Raw genomic sequence first — 11365 nt, 5'->3', positions numbered from 1 at the left:
AAGTAAAGCATGGATTACATGTACTCCAGACCTGTAAACAGAGCTGCATGGTTTAATAGCCTTTCGTAACAGAGTAGTCAGCATGAGGAAAACGAAACGGAAACTTTGCGTCATTAGACAGTGTTAATTTTTAAGCGGCGGGGACAGGTAGAAACAGCGCATGGCATGAGAGAATTCAATTTATCATTTACGGAATGCGACCCCCACCCTCAACTTATCGATTATGAAAAATGACGCCCCCTTCTAGTTTGCAACAAAATTATAAGGGTTAAATCCCACTCCCAGAGTAGATAGAGGTACACCCTGTTTATGCGGTTGTTAAGGTAGAATCAGCCTCGGGGAAGGCTGACTCGCAGCGTGTTTGCAAGGTTATATCTGATTGGTCGATTGTCACTATTCACAGCAACTTAGGGAGTTTATTTGTATTGTTTTAATTATATTGGTAAGATTCAGCCAACCAATAGGATAACAGCTTCGAAATCGCTGCAAGTCGCCCCTCGGGGACAGATATTTGGACTAATTTTTCCTTTTTTTTTTTCTTATCTACCACTTGTGTGGGGTCATTTTGAAGACCTGCATGGGAGAAAGAAAACTTCTACGTCTCAGTTTTTTGAAAATGGAAAAATTTGTGCTTCTCCAAAGAGTTACCACATGGATGGCAGCCATTTTGAATTTCAAATATCGATAAATCTTTGGTGATCTGTTTCTCTAGTACCAAAATTTGCATGGTGATCCCTGATTTGTATACTTGATTTTGAAAGAGAAAGGTTGAAAGATTCCTTGAGAAAGGTTTAAGCAAAAGTTTATGTCTTTCACTTTCGAGGGGCATACTACCTTAATGCATTTTTATTGGTGACTAAGTGACTTGCAGCTGCGTGTGAGTATACAGACCAGTATGAGGGGTTCAATTAATTTTGGAGAGCTTTCAATAAGTGAACATGTAACAGAGTGCAGATTACACCTGGAACTACACTTCTAGGATGGCCACTCAATCCATAGTCATTCCACAAACTTCAAGTTGCCCCTTTACGTGACCTTGATGTGGGAGATAATTAAACCAAACCTCCACATTTCAAAATCAAACAATTAAAATTTCCATGTGCGCCAGTTTTGTTGAAACGTTGGATCGCTACTGAAGAGGAGAGGTAAACTTTCCATTTTGATAAAAATAGAGGTAGGAAACATCTTGATTTATAATTTCCAGTGGTTTTCAAAACGGTGATTCGCATTTTCGATGTCGTAGAGGAAAATAAATGAAGAAGAATCCCATTTCTTATGTACAAAAAATGAGCTCTTCCCTTTATCTTATGCAAATGAAGAAATAGTGTGGGAAAACAACATACCCCCATGGAGTGGTTACCGCATTTACATCGATGTTATGAAAATTTATATCGTGATGCTGTCCATTTCAATCGCAGACCGTTTAAAGTGGGCATTTGTGATAGAAGGAGTATTTTATTTCAATATTTGTCGAATCACACGGGCAGATATGAAACGTAGTCATAAACGAACACACTTTACATCATTAAGTAAAATATCTGACATGCGACTGATATAGAATTTGCCAGTGTCAGAGCATCGCTGAAACCCGATCCTCGGAAACTCTATTATTTTGTGATGATTTGTGTAATAAATTTGTTTCCTGTCATGTTCTTGTATGACCATTTCGGTTTCTGTTTCTCTTGAAAGCGCAAAATTAATAATCCAAATTTTAATCAATATTTACAAACTGTCGTCGAGATATTCTTTTCAAGGAAAGAATATCGTTAAGCTTTGAAGTAAGACCGGAATAATAATGAAAATCGAGAGAGTGTTTGAGTCGCTCCCGCTGATGATAAATCCATTGTCGCTTATGATCGAGGCGTACAGTGTTGCCGAATCTTTCCGTACGCGCGTGCGCTCTTCGTCATTGAAGTCCACATAGTGCATTCCAAAGCGTTCCGTGTAGCCAGCACCCCATTCGAAGTTGTCCATCAGGGTCCATGCGGTGTAGCCTTTACAACTAGCGCCATCTATCTTCACAGCTGAAAGAACAGAACAAAGAGAACAAATCCCAAATCATTAGAAGTAAGATTTTGCGATGAGAGTCTCACAATTTTGCAGATTTGTACATCGCTACTAGTCCTGCCTATTTCATACTGTGGGGGAACGAAAATCTCTTTCAAAATATTGTAGGCTTTTATAGGAAAACAGAGAAATCTACTGCAAAATATAACGGAATTAAAGTAGACGTACATGCACATATACCAAAACAAAAAATGTCAAGTAACAAATTGAATAACATCATCACCAGATTATGGCCTGAACTTTCAAAGAAAGGTTTTACTTCTAATCTGTAAGTTAAACGATATTCCTTTCTGGTTTTAGTCATTAGGATGTACAATTCAGCGGACAGAGCTAGCTACAGAGCTAGAGGGCTTGACAAGATTTTTTTTAATATTTCAAAGTGACCTTTAAAAAGTAATACATATTTATGTATTACTCAATTAAGCTGCATTTAAAATGTGTTAAGCTTGTTTGATCACAAAAATTGTAAAAGTAAAATAAGCGGTTTGTCCCTCTCTTCGTTTCTTGCTAAACACATACTGAAAACATGGTTACCTTTCAGTACTTCGTTTATGTAAGATTTATAATACTTCATTCTACTTTCATCACTCAGATCGTATACGTCAGCGGTTGATATGCCGTTTTCAGTGACGTAAGAGTCGATGCCGTCATACTCTCGATCAATCCACACTAGAATTTGTCGTATTCCCCATGGTACAGATTGCAGCCAGTTGGACCCGGATGTTGGCCATTCGGCTTCCTTCCATGAGGGGATGTTCAAATCTTTTCCCCAATATGGTGGCAGGCTGTAGTCTTCGCTCGTCGCGTTGGTGACATAGTTTGTTGTGTAGTGATTCAGGCCGAAGAAGTCCGCAGTCTTGGCGTTGTAGGCTTTTTCGGCATCCGTAAACTCGGGCAGCCGCGACTCATTGAAACCTTGCGCGGCGCTGATGTCGGCGATTCTGGTTTTCATGATTTCAGGGTAGTCGCCGTTTTTGTAGATCGCGTGCCCGAACCATCCTAAGGTGAACTGCATGAACTGTTCGGAGGCTGCCACATGGCGGTCGTCGCTTCGATCGTACGGCTCGGCCCAGTCGGAGTTGAGAGCTATGCCTATCCGGCCGTTCTGCGTGCTCCTGTAATTGTCGTCGTAGTTGTGCCACGCCTTGGCGTGAGCCTTGATGAGATTGTGACCGACAACGTACGGGGTGGTGCCCGGTTCGTTGATCCCAGGTGCGAAGATGCCGCTCTCGTATCCGTGCAGGGCGACGATCCAGGGTTCGTTTATGGTGATCCAAAACTTGACCCGGTCTCCCAATCTCGCGAAGCAAAAGTCCGCGTAATTGGCAAAATCGTCGACAGATAGCCTCGTCTTGCCATCCTCCATAGCTATCGTGCAGAGCCTGGGGTAAGTCCCAGTGATACAGCGTAACCATTGGCTGTATGTCGTTTGCGAGAAGCTCGTCTATCAGATCGCTGTAATACTGTATGCCTGCCTCGTTGATGTTATCGATAGTTCCATCTGGTAAAACTCGTGCCCAGCTGATAGAAAATCTGTAATATTTCAGTCCTAAACTTGCAATCAAAGCGACATCTTCCCTGTACTTGTGGTAGCTATCACAAGCAATGTCGGCAGTAGCGTTGTCGATGACTTTCCCGCCTTGATGGGTGAATGTATCCCATATGTTTGGCCCTTTGCCGTCTTCGTTCCATGCGCCTTCGATCTGGTGGCTGGACGTCGCCACGCTGAAGGCGAAATCGTCGGGGAAAGTATCGTAGAGGAGGGCGTCTCGCTGTGGATCGTTGAAGATATCCTCGTATACGTATTCCAGATCAGCACCGGCGGCGGCCGTGACAAGAAGCACCGAGAAAGTGACAAATCGATGCACGGCCATGGTTTCGACTTTTTCAGTTTTGTCAAGCACAACCACCACACTCGATCAAACGTTCTCACACACTGAGTGAGGCCGGTGCTTTGCAGGACGCGCTTGAATCTCGAAATCAGGGAAACAAGATTGTTTTCAATATATCAATTTGTAAATCTGTTTACCTTTCGGGCTCTTCAAGTTGCCATACACACCCCTCTATTTGTTTAAACTTACACAACATGTCACCTTGATTTAAAATACTGGGCTTGAATGCACCAGCATTAATTGTAGTTGAAAGCCATAAACTATCTTTCTACAGTAAGATGAATGCCATTTTTATTATCACACAAATCGTATATACATTAAGTTCTTGCATCTTCTAATTTCAGGATGAACACTCTTCTGCTTTTCATGTTCAGTGAGACAAACTAAATGTTGATACCGATTATCTATTCTGTGCGAACGCGCAAATAATCTGGGCCACAGACCGTTGTGTAAGCTATTCTCATTAAATACATATAGATTACATGATTATTATCTAGATAACACGACGTTCAAATGCCAGTCAAGTTGATATATCTAAGACACTTTTAAGTAGCCAAAGTTATCGAAGTAGGTGGTGCTGACGTTCAACAAATCTCATATTGGTCTTCGAATAACCTTGAAGAAAGAAGGTATGGAGAAAGAGCGGGCAGCTAGTCGTTACGCCGATCTTGTACGGTTGTATCGGTTGTATTACATAATTCTTTAAGTCAGAGTCAATTACACACTAAAGAATCTTCGAATGTTGATGCCTGTAAAGGCGTTTTAAGGGCAGGACATAAATTTAGTTCGCACAGAGAGAAGGGCAAGTGCGAATAAAACAAATTTGCGTCCAACACCGTGACCCCTCCCCTTCGTAAAATTGTGACTGATGGTTTTAGTCTACAGTTTCTCGAAATCGCCTCGTTGGCTACCTGCGTCATTTTCGTAGAATTATGCGGTCATGGTCCAGTAAGTCATTGATTGGAAAATTCACAATGAATTTCGCACATCACGGTCCCTCCATGTGCAGTCACATTTTATGGGATAGTAGGAGCAGCCAATTAAAGCTGTCGTCAAAAGGGGGTGTTCGCAATTGGTTCGGCGAGGGGAGGGCATTCATCTTGTTCATAACATCAGTGAGCAGGGAAGAGGCCGGAAAAACATTTTGAGTTTTAATTTGTGTCTTAATTTCTCTATATTTGGAAGGACAAAGTCGTTTGTTGCTTAGAGAACAGAGGGGAACATTTGTTATAGGACAAGGGCACTTTGGAGTTCCTGCGGTGGGGAGAGGAGCACTGGGGACTTTAAGTAGTGGGGAGGGGACTAGGGGAAATCGTCAGTGGGAGGGAAGCCTTTCAAACGGTGATGGGAGGGTATAGCTGCGAACAGCTTTAAATTACTTTGCCATACAAAATGTTTTGCCAAAAACTTCTTTTAAATGCTACATTTATATTAAAACGCCTTTATTACAAATTCTCGAAATAGTCTCGTTGGCCGCCCCTGTAATAGTCGATGTTATTTAATCAAAGTTAATTTTGTGTGATTCTTCAAGGTGTTTCCATTTCCAACATGTGCGTCCTAGACTTGGTTCAAGTCTGTGATTTGTGAATGTTTGAGTGGAGTGAACGCAATGATTTATAGTTTGCTTACATATGAAACGTGTGCGTGAGTGGAGTGGACGCGATGAGTTGGGTGAACGCTATACAGGGGAGAATCCGGCAGAAACTAACTCACTATTCTGCGCAGACTCAAAGGTAACGCATTCAATCGCTGGGAAAACCTGGCCTACGCTACCAAATTCCGAATAGGTTTGTACGAAATAGGAGAGACACAAGGGAAACTAAGGTTATAAATGATTTTATTTTTTAAAAATTCACCGACTTGAACCAAGTCTACGTGCGTCCGTGCGTGTTTGTCATACCACTTTATAGCACATCTCATTCGCAGTCTGTGTTCTAATTCGTAAATTGATAGCCACAGGGATGTGTTCTCCTTGTGCTGGTCTACGCAAACGACGTCATCAGGCATCGTTTGTTGGAACTGGTGCCTGCTAGTCACCAGTTCCGAAAAATTATGCGCGCGGACTTCAAAAACGACATTTGCGCCTGCGCGAACTGGAATGTGAACAAAGACGTCGTCTGCGGCCGAACGAAACGATAGTTCAGAAATTTCTCGGTTTATCCTACTTTCTAAAGAAGAACTGAACGCCCTGGTTTCCAATAAGGACTCGAAAAGGACGAAAACGATAATCAAAGGTGCATTTAACGTTTTGCAGAAGTATTGCGATCCTGTTGGGAAAAACTTTCCTGATGAACCACTCCAACATATTACACGCGACAAGTTCTTTTTATAGGTACGTCCTTTTTGCATGACTGCGAATGAGGTGTGTTATAAAACAGATATTGATTGGCCATGAGGGTAACAGATACGTCTTTAACCCCTCGGGACTGTGATCCAACCCCAAAAGAACGGACTGTTTTTGGAGGTGACTCACAGTCCCTCGGGGTACAGACATATGCTGTTGCCCTCATGGCCAGTCAATAAGTGTATACTGTATCTACTGTTCAAGATCTGTATTTCACAGGGGCTCTATCCCTCCCGCTCTCCTCAGCTCACTTTTCAGAGTTCAAATTATGTCCTGGAAAAGATACACGAAGAGAAGGGCGGTTGAGTTTCTCTACGGTGGAAATCACTCTGATCTGAAATACTCATTGGACATGATAACAATTGGCTAATACAAGCTGCAGATCCTTGTGAGAGAACATAGTAGCTGCTTGACTTTCGGATCAGGGAAGCTGGGCTTCGTGTAATGTTCTTACTCTCACTGCGAAATAAGGATCATGCGTGTGTCGATAACCGATTGATCTTACGGCATTAAACCTTTTACTTGCTTTTACCTGCCGTCTTATAGACTTGTGAAATACACCACAATCGTATATAAGTTGCAAGAGGCCCAATTTCGATTGTCATGTACAAAACGTGCGATGGATGTTCAATGAATGTACAATGGACTCGCACACTTCGTCATTACACGAAGGTCTCGGGTTGTTGTACAGGGGACCGTTGAACCTGCGAGGGCCTGTACTCCATGTGTGTGATTCAAAGCTTAAATTAATTGAAATAATATTTAAAGTACGATGTTTTGAAAATGTCATTTCATTTTATTTTTCATTACAAAACACTGATCCAATCATATACAGTTCAAACAATATGGTCCGAGGTAAGGCCTACAAAACCCGGGGTAAAATATAAAACAAGGGTCAAGGTCGATAAAAACAAAGGAATGTTAGCTTGAGGTGGTTCGCGCCTAGAAATTGAAAGACCTAAAACTTTTGCTTGTACTTTCCATTCTCTTTCAAAATCAAGGACAAAAATCGGAGGTCACCGTGCAAAGTTTGGCACTAGAGAAACTAATTACACCAAATTTTGGCCTATCGACGTTTGAAATTCAAAATGGCCGCCATCCGTGTGTTGTCTCCATTGGGGAAAGAAAAATTTCAGATTTTCACAAAACAAAGCCCCTGAAAATTTGATTTACCCCATCACCTTCAAAAGGAGCCCCGAACTGTAATGGTAGGCCAAAAGAATATTATGAAAGTTTTAAAGTGCGTCTGTGCGTCCCCGGGGAGCATTCTACCTTAATAATAAAATAATATGAAAATTCTCAAATTATGTAAGCATGACACAACATATCAAACTTTTAAATCATTGACATGACATAAAATATCATAACTGTGGTTATTAATGAACAAAAATATTTACATACATTAACATACTTGATTTTTATCATATAAATGATAACCTAAGACAATCTGTACATTACTTGTCAAGAGTAAGTTGAGACTTGTAAACGGGGCCAACATGCCCTTCTGACTAAATAGGTATGGGGGTTTTTACTAAGTTGAGGAAATGTTTCTGTCCCTATTTCAAAGAAATTTAGTGAAAGTTCGATTTAATATCGCTGAAAAGCAAAACAAAGTCTGTTTTTTATTTATATCCATTTCAACGTATCATAATACTATAGGTAAAAACAAAACTAGCTGCAATACACTGTGCGGTTGTTCTGGTGAGGGAGATGACGTCACACGAGAGGTCGCCAATCCCTAAAAAGTTCCACATGTGTGACTTTGATGTATTTTCCAGCATATGTCAAATTTCTGTTGATAAACTGCTTGTCATCGTTTTACTCGCCAATATCATTTCTCAATGCATGGCATCCACTTCATGGAGAATGTATATAATATGTTGAGTTCCCTAAAAAGTATTCAGAGACACATGTAGGGCACAAATCACATATATAAACATTCAACTGCAGAGTGACCCTGGAGCTTTGAATCAACTCAATTTGGAAACAATACGACAGCGCCCTCTGTAAAATCCATTTGTTGAGTGCAGTTACCTTAGCTTTTGTTACACTTATTTTGGCACGAAACAATGTCGGTCGAGTCAACATTATCCAGTTGTTGAAAGAGGGTCAATCATAGGCATACTAACTACTTTTAAGATAACAATAAATAAAATTGTACACAAAATGAAGTAAATGTCACATTATGCCTCATAATTTTCTATGAAAACTTGTGATATTTTTCTATTCATGCTATTTTTTTCAAACGAATAGATTTACGTTTAGAGAAGACAAATACCCTTGGTGTCATTTTCATATTTCTGAACATCGAAGATGATATCACTTGATGTAAACTTCACTGTATATTTCCCCATCAAGTCTCCTTATACTCTATAATCTACCATGTACAAAAGATATCTTGCCATTTTAATTTACATACATGATAGGAAAGCTATGATAGACAGTCTGCGATGATTTTTGAACCAATCAATGGCAGTTTTCTTGTAGATATTGCAGTTAATATATTAACGTGTAGCTCAATATACACTGCACTGTGTTACTCAAGTAAGATATATTATTTACTGCTTTGTGCTTAAAGTAATGTTTTTGTCTCTGCTTTTGGCATCGAGCACTGTAGTTACCCACACGAACATCTGTATACTTTGATATATATATATATATATATATATATATATATATATATATATATATATATATATATGCAAATGTATATGATGTCGCGAATGTGGGACGGATAGATAGATACATGGATGGAGAGATGAATGAATAAACAGCTAGACAGACAAACAGACAGACAAATGAATAAGTAGATAGATTCCAAGGAGAAAGGGAGATCACGGTTACTAACCGTGGAGACAGCAAGATTTTTAATGCATGACCAGTGGCTATTGTAATGTCCGATTGCAAAGCAAGACAATGCAGTGGCATAGACTATATTTATATTTTGTTATTTAGCTGTCATATATCCGATCATTTAAAATGAGTACTTACTCGATAAAAGTAACGCAATTCGGTAGTCAAATAGAAAATCATTAAAAAAGGGCGAAAACTTGTTTACATTTATAAACAACTGTTGCGACTTGAATAGTACAAAATAAAATTCTGAATTCAATTTGTTTTTTCCGTTTGATTCGAACGATGTATTTATCAGAAAAATTTATGGCAACTGACCTCTATGTCTGTATCATTTCGCCTGGGCTTCCTTACGAAAGACAACATCCGAACATTCTTTTATAAATATGCAAAGAGATGTTCGATTTTAGGAAGAATACTTGTGGCAGAAAAAAAGCTGCAATTTTCGTTTACACACAATTAAAAATAACTTAATATGATGAAGTAAAGTGAATGTACATTTCTGATATATTACTTTCTAGTTAACGACTGCAAATTCCTTTGAATCGCGCGCACTATTTATTTAACATATCAAATTCTTTCAAACAGCATATTTTTTTTAAAAAGGTAATTAGGAATTCCGCCTTACATTATGAAACATGTCTTTGCGTTATTTTGATTTATGGTAGTTCAATTAATCCGATTACAATTAGGAAGATCACACTGATCTTTTTCTCTTTATCGAAGCAAATTATTAACAAGAAGGTTTAGTTTGATTCGAGCATTATTGTTTTTTGCTTTCGATCTTAGTATTTCGAAGTCACAGGGAAGCTTTCTATTCATGTGTATCTACAAAACTGATCTATTCTACACTATTTATATTTACTTGTGTATTTCGATTAAACATTTGGCGTTTCATGGATAAAATCTTCATTTGAGAGATCCATAAATTGCAAATCATCATCCAGAGTCGCCAGGTTTCTGAAGACCTGCGGTCTGACCGGCAGTATTTCCGTTTCCGCTGCCGCAATAGCGCCCTCAAGCACATGCAACATTTCCGTTCCCACTTGCTGGTCGTCCGTGTTTTCTTTACTCGTGTCCTCCACCGTGTGTTGGATTCGCTTCATGCGGCTGTCCATGTTTCCGAGGGTCTCGAACATGTCGTATTTGAAACCGGAGACATCTTGTTTCAACTGCATTATCCACGGATCGGGAACGCTTGCACTCTCGTCCTCTCCCGAGGCCCTCCTCATTCCGAAGATATAACGATGGACCAACTGCTTCACCACGTCCTGCAGAAGAAACACAGTATTGAGCTCCTACAGGTCATTCAAAGTCGTGAACACTTTGTTTGTTAATCATTTTTATCATAGAAGAAGTATAAAGTGATGTATGATTATCAATTAATGGTTTTCAAAGTGCGAAGAGTGACGATTAAGTCTGCCCTTTCACCTTTGAAGTCTCTAATCCTTTTGCTACATCAAGACGTCAAAAATAATGACTTGGCAGAATGCACGCACATTATTCAAGCTGGACTCAATACACCCATAGTATTCCAGCTGTCTCATTAAAATGTGAAAATGATGGTTGTACATGCGTTTGAAATAACATGGAGCAAGAAACAAGAGTTGATAAAGGAACTCTGTCAATGGTGTGTTTTGCATTACGGCGTGGTTCATGTTCCTACTGCCAGAGACATACGGACAAATGCAGGAACCTGCAACAACTTTCTGGTTCCTTTGGTAAGTCCTAGAGTCACCGTTATGCTTGATTACTTCTCATCTCCCCAACTTTTATATTAGAGCAGTGAACTAGATCAATGTCCATTCGTGTAAGGTATGTAGTAAATGTTGATGCCAAGTTTGATCATAACGGTAGACATAATGTTTGCAATACAATTTTGGTGTTTCGGTCGCATTCAAGAAAATATGACTAAAAAACTACTAGATTTTGGCGCGTTTAAGAACTGAACTTATCGTCCAGGAAGAATTTCGGTCCCATGATAAATTTTTTACCCACGCTCTTCAGTTATTGCAAGAATGACTCGTACAAACCTTATATTCCTTGTCCATTTTCTCCATCATGTTTTGCTTTTTCTGTGGAGAAAGAAAAAAGGGAATGTTAAGGAAACGTGCAATAAACCTGTCACGATAAGCCTGCCAGTGTAAATGTGTAATCTGTAAGTCGATAATATTGTGGCAAAATCTTCGTCCGTTAATTTCCCTTGACG

The 11365-nt window shown here is 39.7% G+C and overlaps 2 protein-coding genes across 2 annotated transcripts in view; both read right to left on the bottom strand.

Annotated features, from left to right (window-relative positions):
• Window positions 1-1435: 1435 nt before the first annotated feature.
• Window positions 1436-4038, bottom strand: LOC139132545 (lactase-like protein). Its single transcript, XM_070698852.1, has 2 exons — window positions 2602-4038; window positions 1436-2024 (listed from the first exon to the last, which is right to left on the bottom strand). Exons 1-2 carry the CDS (start codon window positions 3431-3433, stop codon window positions 1750-1752), a joined length of 1107 nt encoding a protein of 368 aa, XP_070554953.1. The 5' UTR covers window positions 3434-4038; the 3' UTR covers window positions 1436-1749.
• A 5848-nt stretch (window positions 4039-9886) lies between these two features.
• The window catches only part of LOC139133335 (short transient receptor potential channel 5-like), a 72032-nt gene continuing 70553 nt past the window's right edge, over window positions 9887-11365 (bottom strand). Inside the window, exons 9-10 of the mRNA XM_070699883.1 lie at window positions 11190-11231; window positions 9887-10427 (exon numbers count right to left, since the gene is read on the bottom strand). Coding sequence (XP_070555984.1) covers window positions 10035-10427; window positions 11190-11231 — 435 coding nt within the window. The 3' untranslated portion in view covers window positions 9887-10034. The remainder of the gene's footprint in view (window positions 10428-11189; window positions 11232-11365) is intronic.

The sequence above is a fragment of the Ptychodera flava genome, chromosome 5, assembly GCF_041260155.1.
Source record: "Ptychodera flava strain L36383 chromosome 5, AS_Pfla_20210202, whole genome shotgun sequence".
NCBI classification, from domain to species: Eukaryota; Metazoa; Hemichordata; class Enteropneusta; family Ptychoderidae; genus Ptychodera; species Ptychodera flava.
The sequence above is the reverse complement of the archived record's forward strand: the minus strand, read 5'-3'. Positions and strand labels throughout refer to the sequence as shown.